This window comes from Oncorhynchus nerka, linkage group LG18 (genome assembly GCF_034236695.1).
Source record: "Oncorhynchus nerka isolate Pitt River linkage group LG18, Oner_Uvic_2.0, whole genome shotgun sequence".
NCBI classification, from domain to species: Eukaryota; Metazoa; Chordata; class Actinopteri; order Salmoniformes; family Salmonidae; genus Oncorhynchus; species Oncorhynchus nerka.
The window spans coordinates 24486034-24507254 of record NC_088413.1 but is presented as its reverse complement, the minus strand read 5'-3'; the positions used below and the strand labels follow the sequence as shown (position 1 = coordinate 24507254).

Below are 21221 nucleotides of genomic sequence, written 5' to 3'. Positions count from 1 at the left end.
TTCTCTTTCTCTGTCTATTTCTGTCTCTTCTCCATTTTAACTGCGGTGACAGGGCAGTGTGGAGGAACAGGGCAGATCATATCCCTGTTAAGGAAGCCTTGTTATTAGTGCGACTGCCACAGGCAGCAGGGTGACAGACAGGCCATAGTATTCACTGTTTCACATTCTCCTGCTCACTGAGCAACTCAAATGGATGACAGGAAGACAGAACAGTTGTACTGTGGAGACGAGTGCTGCCTGCTTTCTAGAAAATTGTAATTTCTATTGATGTACAGTTCAATCGGAAGTTTACATACACCTTCGCCAAATACATTCAATCTCAGTTTTTCACAATTCCTGACATTTAATCCGAGTAAAAATGCCCTGTTTTAGGTCAGTTAGGATCACCACCTTATTTTAAGAATGTGAAATGTCAGAGTAATAGTAGAGAGAATTATTTATTTCAGCTTTTATTTCATCACATTCCCAGTGGGTCAGAAGTTTACATACACTCAATTAGTATTTGGTAGCATTGCCTTTAAATTGTTTAACTTGGGTCAAACGTTTCGGGTAGCCTCCCACAAGCTTCCCACAATAAGTAGGGTGAATTTTGGCCCATTCCTCCTGACAGAGCTGGTGTAACTGAGTTAGTTTTGTAGGCCTCCTTGATCGCACACGCCTTTTCAGTTCTGCCCACACATTTTCTATAGGATCAGGGCTTTGTGATGGCCTTGACTTTGTTGTCCTTAATCCATTTTTCACAACGTTGGAAGTATGCTTGGGGTCATTGTCCATTTGGAAGACCCATTTTTGACCAAGCTTCCTGACTGATGTCTTAAGATGTTGCTTCAATATATCCCCATAATTTTCTTTCCTCATGATTCCATCTATTTTGTGAAGTGCACAAGTCCCTCCTGCAGCAAAGCAACACCACAACATGATGCTGCCACCCCCGTGCTTCACGGTTGGGATGGTGTTCTTCGGCTTGCAAGCCTCCCCCTTTTCCTCCAAACATAACAATGGTTATTAAGGCCAAACAGTTCTATTTTTGTTTAATCCGACCAGAGGACATTTCTCCAAAAAGTACGATCTTTGTCCCCATGTGCAGTTGCAAAACGTAGTCTGGCATTTTTATGGCGGTTTTGGAGCAGTGGCTTCTTCCTTGCTGAGCGGCATTTCAGGTTATGTCGATATAGGTTTTACTGTGGATATAGATACTTTTGTACCTGTTTCCTCCACCAAAGTACGTTCATCTCTAGGAGACAGAACGCGTCTCCTTCCTGAGCGGTATGACGGCTGCGTGGTCCCATGGTGTTTATACTAGCGTACTATTGTTTGCACAGATGAACATGGTACCTTCAGGCATTTGGAAATTGCTCCCAAGGATGAACTAGACTTGTGGAGGTCTAGAATTTGTTTTCTGAAGTCTTGGCTGATTTTTTTTATTTTCCCATGATGTCAAGCAAAGAGGCACTGAGTGTGAAGGTAGGCCTTGAAATACATCCACAGGTACACCTCCAATTGACTCAAATGATGTCAATTAGCCCATCAGAATCTTCTAAAGCCATGAAATAATTTTCTGGAATTTTCCAAGCTGTTTAAAGGCACAGTCAACTTAGTGTATGTAAACTTCTGACCCACTGGATTTGTGATACAGTGAATTATAAGTGAAATAATCTGTCTGTAAACAATTGTTGGAAACATGAAGTAGATGTCCTAACCAACTTGACAAAACTATAGTTTGTTAACATGAAATTTGTGGAGTGGTTGAAAAACTACTTTTAATGACTCCAACTTAATGACTCTTTACTTCCGGCGCCGACTGAGATGGCCGCCTCGCTTCGCGTTCCTAGGAAACTATGCAGTTTTTTGTTTTTTTTACGTGTTATTTCTTACATTAGTACCCCAGGTCATCTTAGGTTTCATTACATACAGTCGAGAAGAACTACTGAACTACTGAATATAAGATCAGCGTCAACTCACCATCAGTACGACCAAGAATATGTTTTCCGCGACGCGGATCCTGTGTTCTGCCTTACAAACAGGACAACGGAATGGATCGCATGCAGCGACCCAAGGAAACGACTCCGAAAAAGAGGGAAACGAGGCGGTGTTCTGGTCAGACTCCGAAAAAGGGCACATCGCGCACCACTCCCCAGCATTCTTCTTGCCAATGTCCAGTCTCTTGACAACAAGGTTGACGAAATCCGAGCAAGGGTAGCATTCCAGAGGGACATCAGAGACTGCAACGTTCTCTGCTTCACGGAAACATGGCTTACTGGGAAGACGCTATGGCGGGGGCGTATGCCTCATGACTAACGAGACATGGTGTGATGAAGGAAACATACAGGAACTCAAATCCTTCTGTTCACCTGATTTAGAATTCCTCACAATCAAATGTAGACCGCATTATCTTCCAAGAGAATTCTCTTCGGTTATAATCACAGCCGTATATATCCCCCCCAAGCAGACACATCGATGGCTCTGAACGAACTTTATTTAACTCTTTGCAAACTGGAAACCATTTATCCGGAGGCTGCATTCATTGTAGCTGGGGATTTTAACAAAGCTAATCTGAAAACAAGACTCCCTAAATTTTATCAGCATATTGATTGCGCAACCAGGGGTGGTAAAACCTTGGATCATTGTTACTCTAACTTCCGCGACGCATATAAGGCCCTGCCCCGCCCCCCTTTCGGAAAAGCTGACCACGACTCCATTTTGCTGATCCCTGCCTACAGGCAGAAACTAAAACAAGAGGCTCCCACGCTGAGGTCTGTCCAACGCTGGTCAGACCAAGCTGACTCCACACTCCAAGACTGCTTCCATCACGTGGACTGGGACATGTTTCGTATTGCGTCAGATGAAAATATTGACGAATACGCTGATTCGGTGTGCGAGTTCATTAGAACGTGCGTCGAAGATGTCGTTCCCATAGCAACGATAAAAACATTCCCAAACCAGAAACCGTGGATTGATGGCAGCATTCGCGTGAAACTGAAAGCGCGAACCACTGCTTTTAATCAGGGCAAGGTGTCTGGTAACATGTCAGAATATAAACAATGCAGCTATTCCCTCCGCAAGGCTATTAAACAAGCTAAGCGTCAGTACAGAGACAAAGTGGAATCTCAATTCAATGGCTCAGACACAAGAGGCATGTGGCAGGGTCTACAGTCAATCACGGACTACAAGAAGAAACCCAGCCCAGTCACGGACCAGGATGTCTTGCTCCCAGGCAGACTAAATAACTTTTTTTGCCCGCTTTGAGGACAATACAGTGCCACTGACACGGCCTGCAACGAAAACATGCGGTCTCTCCTTCACTGTAGCCGAGGTGAGTAAGACATTTAAACGTGTTAACCCTCGCAAGGCTGCAGGCCCAGACGGCATCCCCAGCCGCGCCCTCAGAGCATGCGCAGACCAGCTGGCCGGTGTGTTTACGGACATATTCAATCAATCCCTATACCAGTCTGCTGTTCCCACATGCTTCAAGAGGGCCACCATTGTTCCTGTTCCCAAGAAAGCTAAGGTAACTGAGCTAAACGACTACCGCCCCGTAGCACTCACTTCCGTCATCATGAAGTGCTTTGAGAGACTAGTCAAGGACCATATCACCTCCACCCTACCTGACACCCTAGACCCACTCCAATTTGCTTACCGCCCAAATAGGTCCACAGACGATGCAATCTCAACCACACTGCACACTGCCCTAACCCACCTGGACAAGAGGAATACCTATGTGAGAATGCTGTTCATTGACTACAGCTCGGCATTCAACACCATAGTACCCTCCAAGCTCGTCATCAAGCTCGAGGCCCTGGGTCTCGACCCCGCCCTGTGCAACTGGGTACTGGACTTCCTGACGGGCCGCCCCCAGGTGGTGAGGGTAGGCAACAACATCTCCTCCCCTCTGATCCTCAACACGGGGGCCCCACAAGGGTGCGTTCTGAGCCCTCTCCTGTACTCCCTGTTCACCCATGACTGCGTGGCCACGCACGCCTCCAACTCAATCATCAAGTTTGCGGACGACACAACAGTGGTAGGCTTGATTACCAACAACGACGAGACGGCCTACAGGGAGGAGGTGAGGGCCCTCGGAGTGTGGTGTCAGGAAAATAACCTCACACTCAACGTCAACAAAACTAAGGAGATGATTGTGGACTTCAGGAAACAGCAGAGGGAACACCCCCCTATCCACATCGATGGAACAGTAGTGGAGAGGGTAGCAAGTTTTAAGTTCCTCGGCATACACATCACAGACAAACTGAATTGGTCCACTCACACTGACAGCGTCGTGAAGAAGGCGCAGCAGCGCCTCTTCAACCTCAGGAGGCTGAAGAAATTCGGCTTGTCACCAAAAGCACTCACAAACTTCTACAGATGCACAATCGAGAGCATCCTGGCGGGCTGTATCACAGCCTGGTACGGCAACTGCTCCGCCCTCAACCGTAAGGCTCTCCAGAGGGTAGTGAGGTCTGCACAACGCATCACCGGGGGCAAACTACCTGCCCTCCAGGACACCTACACCACCCGATGTTACAGGAAGGCCATAAAGATCATCAAGGACATCAACCACCCGAACCACTGCCTGTTCACCCCGCTATCATCCAGAAGGCGAGGTCAGTACAGGTGCATCAAAGCTGGGACCGAGAGACTGAAAAACAGCTTCTATCTCAAGGCCATCAGACTGTTAAACAGCCACCACTAACATTGAGTGGCTGCTGCCAACACACTGTCATTGACACTGACCCAACTCCAGCCACTTTAATAATGGGAATTGATGGGAAATGATGTAAATATATCACTAGCCACTTTAAACAATGCTACCTTATATAATGTTACTTACCCTACATTATTCATCTCATATGCATACGTATATACTGTACTCTAGATCATCGACTGCATCCTTATGTAATACATGTATCACTAGCCACTTTAACTATGCCACTTTGTTTACTTTGTCTACATACTCATCTCATATGTATATACTGTACTCGATACCATCTACTGTATGCTGCTCTGTACCATCACTCATTCATATATCCTTATGTACATATTCCTTATCCCCTTACACTGTGTATAAGACAGTAGTTTTGGAATTGTTAGTTAGATTACTTGTTGGTTATCACTGCATTGTCGGAACTAGAAGCACAAGCATTTCGCTACACTCGCATTAACATCTGCTAACCATGTGTATGTGACAAATAAAATTTGATTTGATTTGACCTAAGTTTATGTAAACTTCCGACTTCAACTATATCTATTATGTCTTCTTAGTTCTCTAAAGACAACGTGTCAGTGTGTGAAGATAGGATGCACACTGACAAGGAACAACTGCCTGTGGTCTCCACTGTCTGTCTCCACCTTACGAAAATGACATGCACCTGCAGTCACACAGAGAGACAGAGACACAGAAACAAAGTCACACAGGCATAGACACAGAGACATATATAGAGACAAAGAGACATATACACAGAAATAGAGACACAAAGACAGAAACACAGACACGTAGATACAGATAGAGACAAAGAGACAGACACAGAGACAGAAACAGAGGCACAGAGACAAAGAGAGACAGAGACAGACAGAGACAGGGACACAGAAACAGAGATAGAGAGAAAGACACAGAGACACAGAGATAGAGAAACTGAGATAGAGACACAGAGACAGAAACACAAAGAAACAGAGACATATGCTGTAGAGTACAGTACACACCACTAGCACAACTAAACACAGTCACAGTCGGCTTCCTTTTTCTAAAATCTCACCTGCCAACAAACTCCCCTTGATGTTTGTGTGTCCCTCTAGAGTTACTGTGAGTTTATTAAGTCAGGCACAGAGAGAGAGAGAGAGAGAGAGAGAGAGAGAGAGAGAGAGAGAGAGAGAGAGAGAGAAGACTTGAAAGGGGATGGATATAAAAAGTCTGGCGTGAGAGAGCGAGGGATAGAAAAAAAAGAGATAGAGAGAGAGGGGGGGTCACCACGGCAGTGTCTGTGGCCCCCTCCGGGACCCGGGGGCTAGTCTCAGCTTTGTCATCCCCCTCTCCTCCCCCTCTCTCTCCTCTGCCCGCGGAAAACGTCGATAGCAGCCTGCCGGTGGACCGTCTCTGGTGGACGCTCGCTCATTCTCCCGGCATCGACAGCAACGCCAAATCAATATTTAGTTCCCCACTAACAAGCTGCCTTGGGGTCTGAGCCAGAGAGAGAAAAAGATGGGGGGGATAAAGAGATCGGGGGGGGGAGTGCGAAAGAAAGCGAGAGTGTGAGAGAGACAATGAGAGAGCAAGAGAGAAAGGAAGGGGAGGAATGCAGGAGGACAGTGGTGGAGTGGGGGCCTGAGAGCAGTACGGCTGGAGGGGAAAACATGGATTGAGTGGAGCCAGAGTGTGTCTGTGAGGGGAGGTGAAAAGGTCAGAGGAAGAGCCGGTGTGTGTCTGTGAGGGGAGGTGAAAAGGTCAGAGGAAGAGCCGGTGTGTGTCGTGGTGAGGAGGCGACGCATGAGTGCCTGCAGCGCGAATTGACATGGACACGGACACACACACTCAATCTGAACCGGATCACACAGAGCTGAGGGCACATACATACAGACAAGTGTTTGTACACAACTCACACTCTGCTATCCTCAGTCTTTTCTTCTCTCTATTGTAACTAGTTCATTCTTGATTTAGACAACATTTGTTGGTTCATCTCTATGCAAGACCACAATGGCTGAACTATCAGTACCAGTGATGTGGTGGTAAATCAAATCGGTGGGTAAGTACTGATCGCCGTTCGCGTTGAGTAAAGTAAAACTCTTCATACCCTGAAGAGGTGTGTTTACCCTCCACTACTGATCCTAACTACTGTAGATAATACCAAAAACGCTAGCAGACTTGAAAGCAGACCTGTTGTTGGAGGATCTTCATGACCTGGTCCAGCCACTCCTGGTCTCTCCTGCTGTCTGCTGCCACATCATCCTCCTCCTGCAGAGACACACACAACAACCACCAAAGATGAACAAATAATAATAATAATAATAATGATATATGCCATTTAGTAGAAGCTTTTATCCAAAGCAACTTACAGTCATGCGTGCATACAATTTAAGTATGGGTGGGCCCAGCGGGAATCAACCCACAACCATTTGGCCATGCTCTACCAACTGAGCCTCACAGGGCGACTCGTCTCTGTACAACCAGAATATCACTCAATTTAAGGCAATTTCACTTCAACGCAGATACAAAAACAAAGGCTGAGGTGAGTTCAGAAAATGAAGCTTTCATGAAAAATAAGGGAAAAGGAGTCACTACAGAGTGATGAGCCAAGCAAAGCCCCCTGCCAAACCCTCCCCTAACCCGAACGGCCCTGGGACAATTGTGTACCGCCGTATGGGTGAACCCCAGGCTGTAGTAGCGCCTCAGCACTGCGATGCCTTAGACCGCTGCTCCACTCAGGGTCAGCCTTTATTAATAAAGAGACACCATCAGCAGCGTGCAGATAGTGCAACCTTGTTACTGCTAATGAATCCTCTAGTATGCATACATACACCAGTGTCAGTTCCCTATGTATATACAGCTTGTCCCAGTTAACAGAACCCTGCAAGGCTTTTAACCTCAGGTGCTGTCTCTCAAAGAGGTAGAGGGATCGGTGAATGGAGGATAAGGTGTGTGGGGCTGAGGAACCAATTGCACTCGTCTCCCCCCCGAAGGTCCTCCCTGGCTCTCCTATCCCCTAGACGGATGGGGATGGTGGGCCCCTGTCTCTCCTATCCCCTAGACGGATGGGGATGGTGGGCCTCCCTGTCTCTCCTATCCCCTAGACGGATGGGGATGGTGGGCCTCCCTGGCTCTCCTATCCTCTAGACGGATGGGGATGATGGGCCTCCCTGGCTCTCCTATCCCCTAGATGGATGGGGATGGTGGGCCTCCCTGGCTCTCCTATCCTCTAGCTGGATGGGGATGGTGGGCCTCCCTGGCTCTCCTATCCCCTAGATGGATGGGGATGGTGGGCCTCCCTGGCTCTCCTATCCTCTAGACGGATGGGGATGGTGGGCCTCCCTGGCTCTCCTATCACCTAGACGGATGGGGATGGTGGGCCTCCCTGGCTCTCCTATCCTCTAGATGGATGGGGATGGTGGGTCTCCCTTGCTCTCCTATCCCCTAGACGGATAGGGATGGTAGGCCTCCCTTGCTCTCCTATCCTCTAGATGGATGGGGATGGTGGGCCTCCCTGGCTCTCCTATCCTCTAGATGTATGGGGATGGTGGGTCTCCCTGGCTCTCCTATCCTCTAGATGGATGGGGATGGTGGGTCTCCCTTGCTCTCCTATCCCCTAGACGGATGGGGATGGTAGGCCTCCCTTGCTCTCCTATCCCCTAGACGGATGGGGATGGTGGGTCTCCCTTGCTCTCCTATCCCCTAGACGGATGGGGATGGTAGGCCTCCCTTGCTCTCCTATCCTCTAGATGTATGGGGATGGTGGGTCTCCCTGGCTCTCCTATCCTCTAGATGGATGGGGATGGTGGGCCTCCCTGGCTCTCCTATCCTCTAGATGGATGGGGATGGTGGGTCTCCCTTGCTCTCCTATCCCCTAGACGGATGGGGATGGTAGGCCTCCCTTGCTCTCCTATCCTCTAGATGGATGGGGATGGTGGGCTTCCCTGGCTCTCCTATCCTCTAGATGTATGGGGATGGTGGGTCTCCCTGGCTCTCCTATCCTCTAGATGGATGGGGATGGTGGGCCTCCCTGGCTCTCCTATCCTCTAGATGGATGGGGATGGTGGGTCTCCCTTGCTCTCCTATCCCCTAGACGGATGGGGATGGTAGGCCTCCCTTGCTCTCCTATCCTCTAGATGGATGGGGATGGTGGGCCTCCCTGGCTCTCCTATCCTCTAGATGTATGGGGATGGTGGGTCTCCCTGGCTCTCCTATCCTCTAGATGGATGGGGATGGTGGGCCTCCCTGGCTCTCCTATCCTCTAGGCGGATGGGGATGGTGGTCCTCCCTGGCTCTCCTATCCTCTAGACGGATGGGGATGGTGGGTCTCCCTTGCTCTCCTATCCTCTAGATGGATGGGGATGGTAGGCCTCCCTTGCTCTCCTATCCTCTAGATGGATGGGGATGGTGGGTCTCCCTTGCTCTCCTATCCTCTAGATGGATGGGGATGGTAGGCCTCCCTTGCTCTCCTATCCTCTAGATGGATGGGGATGGTGGGTCTCCCTTGCTCTCCTATCCTCTAGATGGATGGGGATGGTGGTCCTCCCTTGCTCTCCTATCCTCTAGATGGATGGGGATGGTGGTCCTCCCTGGCTCTCCTATCCTCTAGATGGATGGGGATGGTGGGTCTCCCTGGCTCTCCTATCCTCTAGATGGATGGGGATGGTGGGCCTCCCTGGCTCTCCTATCCTCTAGATGTATGGGGATGGTGGGTCTCCCTGGCTCTCCTATCCTCTAGATGTATGGGGATGGTGGGCCTCCCTGGCTCTCCTATCCTCTAGATGGGTGGGGATGGTGGGTCTCCCTGGCTCTCCTATCCTCTAGATGTATGGGGATGGTGGGTCTCCCTGGCTCTCCTATCCTCTAGATGGATGGGGATGGTGGGCCTCCCTGGCTCTCCTATCCTCTAGATGGATGGGGATGGTGGGTCTCCCTTGCTCTCCTATCCCCTAGACGGATGGGGATGGTAGGCCTCCCTTGCTCTCCTATCCTCTAGATGGATGGGGATGGTGGGCCTCCCTGGCTCTCCTATCCTCTAGATGTATGGGGATGGTGGGTCTCCCTGGCTCTCCTATCCTCTAGATGTATGGGGATGGTGGGTCTCCCTGGCTCTCCTATCCTCTAGACGGATGGGGATGGTGGGTCTCCCTTGCTCTCCTATCCTCTAGATGGATGGGGATGGTAGGCCTCCCTTGCTCTCCTATCCTCTAGATGGATGGGGATGGTGGGTCTCCCTTGCTCTCCTATCCTCTAGATGGATGGGGATGGTGGGTCTCCCTTGCTCTCCTATCCTCTAGATGGATGGGGATGGTGGGCCTCCCTGGCTCTCCTATCCTCTAGATGGTTGGGGATGGTGGGCCTCCCTGGCTCTCCTATCCTCTAGCTGGATGGGGATGGTGGGCCTCCCTGGCTCTCCTATCCTCTAGATGGATGGGGATGGTGGGTCTCCCTGGCTCTCCTATCCTCTAGATGGATGGGGATGGTGGGCCTCCCTGGCTCTCCTATCCTCTAGATTGATGGGGATGGTGGGTCTCCCTTGCTCTCCTATCCTCTAGATGGATGGGGATGGTGGGCCTCCCTGGCTCTCCTATCCTCTAGATGGATGGGGATGGTGGGCCTCCCTGGCTCTCCTATCCTCTAGGCGGATGGGGATGGTGGGTCTCCCTTGCTCTCCTATCCTCTAGATGGAAGGGGATGGTGGGTCTCCCTTGCTCTCCTATCCTCTAGATGGATGGGGATGGTGGGCCTCCCTGGCTCTCCTATCCTCTAGATGGATGGGGATGGTGGGCCTCCCTGGCTCTCCTATCCTCTAGATGGATGGGGATGGTGGGCCTCCCTGGCTCTCCTATCCTCTAGGCGGATGGGGATGGTGGGTCTCCCTTGCTCTCCTATCCTCTAGATGGATGGGGATGGTGGGCCTCCCTGGCTCTCCTATCCTCTAGATGGATGGGGATGGTGGGCCTCCCTGGCTCTCCTATCCTCTAGATGGATGGGGATGGTGGTCCTCCCTGGCTCTCCTATCCTCTAGATGGATGGGGATTGCAGGCCAGGGAAGACTTTCGGGGGGAGACGAGCAATTGTATATTGTAAAACTGCTTGCACGTGTGTTACCACTCCACTGCGTCATCAGTACAGCTACCAACACATCTTGATCACCAGTCCATTTGATGTCACCAAGCTGTTCACTGCTTTAAAAATATCCTCTCCTGTTGTCCTGGTTTCCAGAAGACGATGTCTTCCTTAATTGACCCCCCCATAAACGTAAAAATTAAGTCCTCCTCAATAGTATGGGGCTTGCCTGTTCTAGCCACTCGGTAGCTCACCATATAAGACGCTTCTAGTCCCTTCTTATTAATGGTATTTGTTGCTTTTATACATGTCTTACTACTCAAAAGTCGTCTTCATTCTCGCTGAAAAAAGTCCCGTGGCTTATTTTTAAAATTGTCATGTTTTGGTTCTAAATGTCTGCGCAAGAGTGAAGGTTTACCGCGAGAGAGTAACGGTTAATGTGATTAGATGTTATTATTTGACTCGGCTACTTGTATTTGACATTGTGTTGTTATATCACTGAACACTAGATGGTTTAATTTAATTTTTGGCAGTGAAACGAGGCTACTCAGTCGAGAAAGAAACCTCACCCAAAATATAAATCTACTGTTTGAAAATGTGAAGAATAAAAATGATTTTTTAATTTGAATTATCACATTTTTATTTGGAGTACCCCCGACGGCATTGCGCGTACCCTAGTTTGGGAATACCTGCCCTAGACGGATGGGGATGGTGCGCCTCCCTGGCTCCTCTAGACGGATGGGGATGGTGGGCCTCCCCTGCTCCCCTAGATGGATGGGGATGGTGGGCCTCCCCAGCTCCCCTAGACGAATGGGGATGGTGGGCCTCCCTGGCTCCCCTAGATGGATGGGGATGGTGGGCCTCCCCGGCTCCCCTAGACGAATGGGGACGGTGGGCCTCCCTGGCTCCCCTAGACTGATGGGGATGGGGGGCCTCCCTGGCTCCCCTAGATGGATGGGGATGGTTGGGCCTGCTGGTAGCGTTAGTGCACAGCTAATTTCCATGTTTTCAGAGACCCTCATTAGTGTGACTGGAGAGGGAGGGAGGGAAGGGGACTAGGTAGAGGCAGAGATAGGTAGTCAGACAGGCAGAGAGAAAGAGAGTGATATAATGAGAGAGAGCGATAGAATGAGAGAGAGCGATAGAATGAGAGCGAGAGATAGAATAAGAGAGAGCGATAGAATGAGAGAGATTGATAGAATGAGAGAGAGCGATAGAATGAGAGAGAGCGATAGAATGAGAGAGAGCGATAGAATGAGAGAGAGATAGAATGAGAGAGAGAGATAGAATGAGAGAGAGCGATAGAATGAGAGAGAGCGATATAATGAGAGAGAGCGATAGAATGAGAGAGAGCGATAGAATGAGAAAGAGCGATAGAATGAGAAAGAGCGATAGAATGAGAAAGAGCGATAGAATGAGAGAGAGCGATAGAATGAGAAAGAGCGATAGAATGAGAAAGAGCGATAGAATGAGAGAGAGCGATAGAATGAGAGAGAGCGATAGAATGAGAGAGAGCGATAGAATGAGAGAGAGCGTTAGAATGAGAGAGAGCGATAGAATGAGAGAGCGATAGAATGAGAGAGCGATAGAATGAGAGCGAGCGATAGAATGAGAGAGAGCGATAGAATGAGAGCGAGGTGAGGTGTGGGCTTGCTTGGTGGTTGGCTCCTCATCACCCCTGCCTCCTGTGCCTCCCACGGAGGTGAGAAGGGTGTGTGTGTATGTGTGTGGCTCCTCAGAGGATGGATAACAATACACTGACCCTTCGTCTCTCATTAGGGGCCCTGTTGGAAAACAAACTGGCCTGGCAATTATGTCCTTATTACATACGCATCATTAAGTCCACAACAAGCTGCTGCTGCCAAAGGAGAAGGAGCTGATCACTACTGCCACTCTCTTACTGCCTGTCTACCGCTGGATGGAGTGGCAGGGAGAGAGTATGCTAGTGTGTGTATTACTTTTATTTCTAATTATATTGGTTTTATTTAGGTATATTATTTCTTTAGTAACTTGGATATATTTTTTTCCTTCATTTTTTATGTTATTTGTCCATTTGATTTATTATTTGTTTATAGTTCAAATTTAATTTGTATTTTTTAATAGTCTTGTTTTAACTGCATTGTTGGTTAGTAAGTATTTCACTGTTGTATTCGGAGCATGTGACAAATAACATTTGATTTGATTTGTGTGTGTGTGTTTGAGTGTGTAGGGCCGTGGCAACACAAAGGGCTTTTCCCACAACCACCCTCAGTAACAGCAGAAAAGAAATACAAGGTACAGTATAGCAGAACAACTCCTCCTCTCAAACTGAGAGGACCACACTGCTGCCCCTATTCAACTCTGTCTGAATCTTTCAGTCGCAGAAACAAAACATCTCAACATCAACATTTGACACGGTAAAATACCTGGTGGAAAACTCTATGTTACTAAGTAAGCAGTAGGTGGATTCCAACCTGGACAGATTAAAACACGTCTGGTTTCCTGGTAACTTCCAGTTGCATAAAGATCTACACAGACACACAATTACTGTTCCCCCTTGTCCTTCCATGGTTCCTGGGGGATTTTCAATTAGCAACACACCGTGACTGGCTCCTCTCCTCTCCTCTCCTCTCCTCTCCTCTCCTCTCCCTCCCACACACACACACACACACACACACACACACACACACACACACACACACACACACACACACACACACACACACACTTCCAGTGACAGACCACTTACCCGTTCTCCAGTGGGTCCCTGAGCACCCGACAGCGCCGTAATCCACGGACGAGCAATTAACACCAACAGACACACACACACACGCCGTTGACCGGGCGGAATGCCATTAGCCGCCATTAACACACACCCTCACCTCACACACACTTCACGGTCAGTAAGCTCTGATAAGTTGGAACATTTCTTCAAACGTATCTAGGCCCTGTCATTCCAGGGTAGGTGGTGCCTGATTCCTGGCTGGCATACACTCTCACATCCTGTGATGAAGACAGGAAGTTGATTGTAACGCTGTGTCGGTTAATTGACGACAAGGGAGAAGAGCGAGAGAAGGAGTGATCTATGGGGAGGAAGTGGGGACGTACTGTAGTTAGAGCTTGTGGTCATGAAACAAAGGGTCCTTCTTGAACAAGAAAAGCCATGAACCAAATCACTTTTATAGCGAGTAAGAGTGTGAGATTTTCAATATTGTGGCGTTTTCTTCTTCTCTTGAATAAGAGATAGTTGTATCCTAGCCTGGTTCCATTCTGTTATGTACGTAGCCATGTTTTCTAGAATTGTCTTCCTATACATAAAGCTAATGTTTCCCCTATATGCATTTAGGGGATCGTGGACGCCACTGCAAAACAATTTGAATATACTGTATATATAATGTAGATGTATGTCAGATGTTTGCCCCAGGAAGACCCCAGAAAGAACAAGCCCCTCACCCCCCATTCCATAACTCTGATAAATCCCAAACACATTAGACCACCACGTTATGTTACAGCCTTATTCTAAAATTGATTAAATTGTTTTTTTCTCTCCCCCTCATCAATCTACACACAATACCCCACAAAGCAAAAACAGATTTTTAGAAATGTTTGCAAATGTATTAAATATAAGAAATATCACATTTACATAAGTATTCAGACCCTTTGCTCAGTACTTTGTTGAAGCACCTTTGGCAGCGAATACAGCCTTGAGTCTTCTTGGGTATGACGCTACAAGGTTGGCACACCTGTATTTGGCAAATTTCACCCATTCTTCTCTGCTTCACCATAGGGATGATGCCAGGTTTCCTCCAGACCAAAGAGTTCAATCTTGGTTTCATCAGACCAGAGAATCTTGATTCTCATGGTCTGAGAGTCTTTAGGCAAACTTCAAGCGGGCTGTCATGTGCCTTTTACTGAGGAGTGGCTTCCGTCTGGCCACTCTACCATAAAGGCCTGATTGGTGGAGTGCTGCAGAGATGGTTGACCTTCTGGAAGGTTCTCCCATCTCCACAGAGGAACTCTGGAGCTCTGTCAGAGTGACCATCGGATTCTTGGTCACCTCCCTGACCAAGGCCCTTCTCCCCCGATTGCTCAGTTTGAACGGGCGGCCAGATCTAGGTGGTTCCAAACTTCTTCCATTTAGGAATGATGGAGGCCATTGTGTTCTTGGGGACCTTCAATGCTGCTGAAATTTTGGGGTACACTTCCCCAGATCTGTGCCTCGACACAATCCTGTGTTGGAGCTCTATGGACAATTCCTTCAACCTCATGACTTGGTTTTTGCTCTGACATGCACTGTCAACTGTGGGACCTTATATAGACAGATGTGTGCCTTTCCGAATCATGCCCAATCTATTGAATTTACCACAGGTGGACTCCAATCAAGTTGTAGAAACATCTCAAGGATGATCAATGGAAACAGGATGCACCTGAGCTAAATCTTGAGGGTCTGAATACTTATGTAAATAAAAACCTGTTTTGGCTTTGTCATTATGGGGTATTGTGTGTAGAGTGATGAGGAAAATGTTTTATTTAATCCATTTTAGAATAAGGCTGTAATATAACAAAATGTGGAAAAGGTCAAGGGGTCTAAATACTTTCCGAATGCACTGTATCACCTCCCTAAGTGTCCATGATGCCTACTCACCCATACTTATCCAGTCAACGACTAGAAAGGTCATATAGCTACATTTACCATAGCACTCTGTTACATATTTTGGAATCTGAGCTCCTAGAGTGTGCGGCTCTCCTTCATTTTTAAAAAGTGTTCCACTGTGCTAGCCAGCACCTCGCCTAAATAGGTGTGCGTTTCTTTCGCCTCTACATGAGACTGAACCGCCACAGAGGCCAAGTGCCAGTTAGATTCCTCTGACTGAACTGGGACTTCAATACAAGTCAACTGTCTTTCCATGTTTTCCTATCAGTGACGGTACCCTATACTTGTATCTGCCCCCACTGGGTCATTGTGAAGGTGGTAGAATATGTCTCTTAACAACTGATACAGGGTCAGATATTACGTCTATCCCGCAATGACTATTTTATGGATTCATGATCTTGTACCTCATCGGTGTCCAGCATTTCAGCCAGGTCCATCTCGGTCATGTTGAGGATGGACGCAGCAATGGACTGGGCCTTGACCATGGACTGCTTGGACAGCCCTCCGGCACCTACTGCCTTCTTCTTCTCCGCCATCTTCTTGTTCTTCCTCAGCTGCGATTTGGCGTCCTGCACCTCGCGGAGAGTTTCGCTTGCCAGAGCCTGAGAGGAAGAACATGTAGAAAGGGTGATGAAACTAGAGAAAGCGAGAGAGACGGATACAGATGTAAGATCTAAATTTGAGCCAGTTTTCTACAGCAGGGAAAAAAAAGTCCTGCAGCAACAGGAAATGTGACTTATTATGTGTATTATAATTTATGGACATTTTTTTGTAAGGGAAAAGTGGAAATTACAGACTTCAGAAGCCTTTTTAAACTTTAAATACACCACAAGTTCAACATTTCCTGCATTGTTGGAAAGTTCTCCTGCAACAGGGTGATCAAATTAAGACCCTACACCTGTATAAATGATGAATAAATTAAACCTATCAAGACAAGAGCCGAGGGCGTCAGCAGCAATATTGAGTTTGACACTGAAATTCTCTGGTTCGTTCGCTCATTCTCCGTATAGGAGTTTAGTACCTGAGAGGGTTTCCGAGTTATCCGACCAATTGAATGGCGCCGTGATGACGGACACAGAGGGTATCTACGCATCTTGGATATCAACAATAGGTTTTTTCTCCGTTAAATCCCCCCAGAATTGACGCGGACCGAATCACGCATGGGAAAGATGCTACCTTTTATTTATTTGCTTTTGAATGGGCTCACCATACAACAAGCCAATACAACGGCAGAACAGTGGAAATAATTGAGCAATGAGGTGCATTTAAAATGTTGCCCGAGATAGTGTGTGTGTGTGTGTGTGTAACCTTCGGGCACCTCAGAGGCCTGAATCCACTAAATGGCAGTTGGCTCTAAATACAAAGAGAGCGAGACAATTAAATGTCAAAGCTGCCACTGTACATGAGAAAGTCAATAACCCAAAACTCCCCTTTGCTTCATTTTGAGCTTATTGATCGATGCAATAATCTTCTGTATCATTCCCCTGTAAGCTCGCCTGAAAAGCCGACCTTGGAATGGACGGTCAGCCGAGAGATGGGCTAGGTAGCATGAGACCGCTTTTCAAGCACACACACACAAAACATACACAAGGGAAGCTGCACACATTCAGAAACAGACGTGTGTACACACACACACACACACACACACACACACCCCCCTCATATTCTGTGTACATAACCCAGGCTAATCATAAACAGACATACAGTAGACGTCTCCATTGCTTTAGTTTCTTTCACACGGGCGTGTGAAATAAAAGTACTTTAAGAAGTACTTAGCTGAGGCTCTGCTAGATTTCATAAGGGAGAGCTCTGAGAGTTGGTGGGGAGAGTTTTCGTTGACAGAGAGTTCGTGGACGGAGCCGATGGATGGTATTAGATAGACTATTAGTAAAATAAATCAAATGTAAATGCATTGAAGCTCAGACAAAAACACAAATGCGCTGATTCTGAAACCCCAAATAATATGACTAAACAGACTAGGATATTCTGTAGGGTTTCTCTGTACATTCTATAAAGTATTTATACTTTTCTGACACAGCCCTTAGCCGTGGTATATTGGCCATATACCACACACCCTGAGGTGCATTATTGCTATTATAAACTGGTTACCAACGTAATTAGAGCAGTAAAAATAAATGTTTTGTCATACTTGTGGTATACGGTCTGATATACCACAGCTATCTTCATTTTCCTGATAGACCAAACTGGCTTTAGTCTCCTTAAGTGTGCCGAGACTGTGTCCTGGAGGAATACACAGCTCATTAAGAAACTGCCAGAGATCCTATTCTTTTATTTACAGCCCTAATAGATATTTACTGTCGCTAGTCAAGGGTTACAATCAATTGACCCAAACCCTGAATGTGTGAAATAATCCGGAAAGAGATTAAGGGGTGAATTCATCACTCATTTTGAGCCCTGGGAGAGAGGGAGAGAGAAAGAATCAGTGTGTGTGTGTGTATATATATGAAAGTGAGACCAATTGTATCTCACATTATTTTGTGTGTGTGTGTGTGTGTGTGTGTGTACATCGAGTCAGTCGCACACAGATCTTACCCTGACAAACCTAGTATCACAATCACCGTAGCCAGAGGGCCAATTTAGACAGCAGAGGCTTACAACATGGAGATCAACTGAGCAGGGAAGCACTGTCCTTCTCTAATAACTACCCCCATTCGTTTAGATCACTCTCACTAGGTCACACACTCAAAAGAACTGTCTGGAAGGACTGTCCTTCTCTAATAACTACCCCCATTCGTTTAGATCACTCTCACTAGGTCACACACTCAAAAGAACTGTCTGGAAGCACTGTCCTTCTCTAATAACTACCCCCATTCGTTTAGATCACTCTCACTAGGTCACACACTCAAAAGAACTGTCTGGAAGCACTGTCCTTCTCTAATAACTACCCCCATTCGTTTAGATCACTCTCACTAGGTCACACACTCAAAAGAACTGTCTGGAAGGACTGTCCTCTAATAACTACCCCCATTCGTTTAGATCACTCTCACTAGGTCACACACTCAAAACAACTGTCTGGAAGCACTGTCCTTCTCTAATAACTACCCCCATTCGTTTAGATCACTCTCACTAGGTCACACACTCAAAAGAACTGTCTGGAAGCACTGTCCTTCTCTAATAACTACCCCCATTCGTTTAGATCACTCTCACTAGGTCACACACTCAAAAGAACTGTCTGGAAGGACTGTCCTTCTCTAATAACTACCCCCATTCGTTTAGATCACTCTCACTAGGTCACACACTCAAAAGAACTGTCTGGAAGCACTGTCCTTCTCTAATAACTACCCCCATTCGTTTAGATCACTCTCACTAGGTCACACACTCAAAAGAACTGTCTGGAAGCACTGTCCTTCTCTAATAACTACCCCCATTCGTTTAGATCACTCTCACTAGGTCACACACTCAAAAGAACTGTCTGGAAGGACTGTCCTTCTCTAATAACTACCCCCATTCGTTTAGATCACTCTCACTAGGTCACACACTCAAAAGAACTGTCTGGAAGCACTGTCCTTCTCTAATAACTACCCCCATTCGTTTAGATCACTCTCACTAGGTCACACACTCAAAAGAACTGTCTGGAAGGACTGACTGAGAAAATGGCCATTTGAAAACACACAGAGAGGGATGGTAAAGGACAGTAGACCACAATATGTGGTTGAGTGAATTCAGACACATCTCTAGTGTGAACATGGCACCTTCATAGATATATACTGACATAGGCTATTAGTGTTCTATTTAAATGTGTCCAGTACCAATACTTTCCAAGTATATTTCCAAATACATTCCAATATTCAACTACTTGTATTTTCAAATCAAACATTGCTGAATACTTACTTCTAAAGTATGCGAAAGTACTTTAAATAATTGAAATAGTATTTGAACCCAAATCTGGTGTCCACCTTTGTGTCTGAGCCTAAGCCGGTGAGTGTAGGCAGCCAGTCCAGTGTTTAGTGTTTAGCACATGAACAGAGGTGGAACATGGCCTGAGGCTGGTAGAGAGGTGTAGAGGAGCCCGGGGTCCAACCAAACAGAGTACACAACAGAAGAAGGCCCCAGAAGCCCTGGACACTGATCAATACATGGCAGCAGTAAATCTCCTCTGGATGGCAGGTCAGCCAATCAAAAGGCCTCCTGGTCTTATCAGGGATCATAAAAAGGATTGGAGAAACATAGAATGATGGGAATGATTTGAATGATGTGAATGCTCAACAACAGTGGCCCAGACATTCAGACAACTCAGCCCTAGTGTTCTGGGAACAAGGAAGGAAAGGGCTCACTAGTAAAGATAGGATACAGTATGATGTTGCTAGGGGAGAAAATAGGGAGTGGGGGTAGAGAAGAGGGCAGGAAAGGAAGGTAGGGAGGGAGAGAGAGAGATGGGCAACCTCTTATTAAAAACTTCCTGACAACAGTTTGCTCAGTTTATTTTGACCAGTGAAACAAATGTCTTGAGGGAGAACAAAGAGCTGGTGATGACCACAATGGTATCCATGTTGTCTCCTGGACTAGTTCAGAGGGAAGGGATACCATCGCAGTCTCTCTCAAGCCCCTCCCCCTCAACACTGCAGTCAGAAATGATGGGCAGGTGTCACGGCGACGGTGTGATTGACAGGTTCTTTATCAGGCCCTGGCAGACACACCACTAGAAAGGCAGTTGGATTAGAACTGGGACCAGGCCAGACCTGGCCTCCAATCCCACTGGGCAGACACACACTGGCAGGGCCTTCACCCCCCATTATGCCCTCCACTGGCACAGACTAAGCACTCAGCCCTCGCGTCACCCAATGTCATGACTCAATTTGATGGTCGGATTAAAGACTGATTCAGAGGCAATTATGTTAATGAATTTAGAATAAGAGACGTCATATTACAACGGTTATTAGGTCTTTGTGTGAAGAGAACAGGCCATGGCAGCAAGGCTAATTAGCAGTCCCTCGTCTGACTGGCATATCACAACCCTAATACGGTTATATTAGGAATAACTAGGCTAATCTCAGACCGGGATTGTCAAACTGGGTCATGTTCATTAGGCACCAAACGGAAGAAAACTGACTGAAACGTGGAGGGAGCTGGTTATTTAAATTTTATTTGAAATCTACGGTGTGCCCCGACTGAACACGACCCTGGTATGTCCATGTCTTTGACAGTGACCACCGACCCCCTGTGCTGTGCTGTGTCTGCCCCCCAGTACATTTGACCTCTGCCCTCTAACCCATGCCCTGTCCCAAATCAAGTACCTTAGTGAAGGCTTGTAGCTGCTCCAGCTGTGTGTGGGCCAGGCCCAGTCGTCTGTGCAGGGCCTCCAGGGCCACGGTGCTCTGCTGGGCCAGACCCTCCATCTGACGCGATGCTGTCTGCTCCAGCTCAGCCTGGGCCCGCTCACTGGCCCTCACACGGGCCTGCAGGGCCTCCACACACTGCTCCTACAAGGAGGGAGAGAGAAGGATATCAGATTTCCATTCATGCCGTTCACTCTTACACTGAAAATTGAACAGCGATTGTCTACCAATGTTTCATGACGTACAATGATAATGTAGAGATGATTTATGTATTCATTATGGTTGGATGACAACCCAGGGAGATTATATCGTAATACATGGGGTTGGAAAGGACGCTATAAGAAGGCGTTGTGGAGTCAATCTCCACTTCCGTTGGTGTACTTCTCCCAGCTTGTCCATGGGAAGGAAAACTGTATAAAATCCACCTTAACTAATAGCTTGATGCTGATATTTTTTACCAAGTCAAAATAGAACGATCCCAGTCTGTGTGTAAGCAACATTACCACTGCTGTCTACCTGGACGTCACACACACTACTAGAATGGTGAGCC

General features: G+C 47.4%; 1 protein-coding gene across 5 annotated transcripts in view; it reads right to left on the bottom strand.

Annotated features, from left to right (window-relative positions):
- The window catches only part of cntln (centlein, centrosomal protein), a 182004-nt gene that overhangs the window by 16004 nt on the left and 144779 nt on the right, over positions 1–21221 (bottom strand). For 4 of the 5 annotated variants that reach the window (XM_065003822.1, XM_065003826.1, XM_065003825.1 and 1 more), the window contains 3 exons: positions 20630–20815; positions 15779–15976; positions 6863–6940 (listed from right to left, as the gene is read on the bottom strand). In XM_065003822.1, the coding sequence (XP_064859894.1) occupies positions 6863–6940; positions 15779–15976; positions 20630–20815 (462 nt within the window). The remainder of the gene's footprint in view (positions 1–6862; positions 6941–15778; positions 15977–20629; positions 20816–21221) is intronic. The other variant, XM_065003823.1, reaches the window with a different exon arrangement.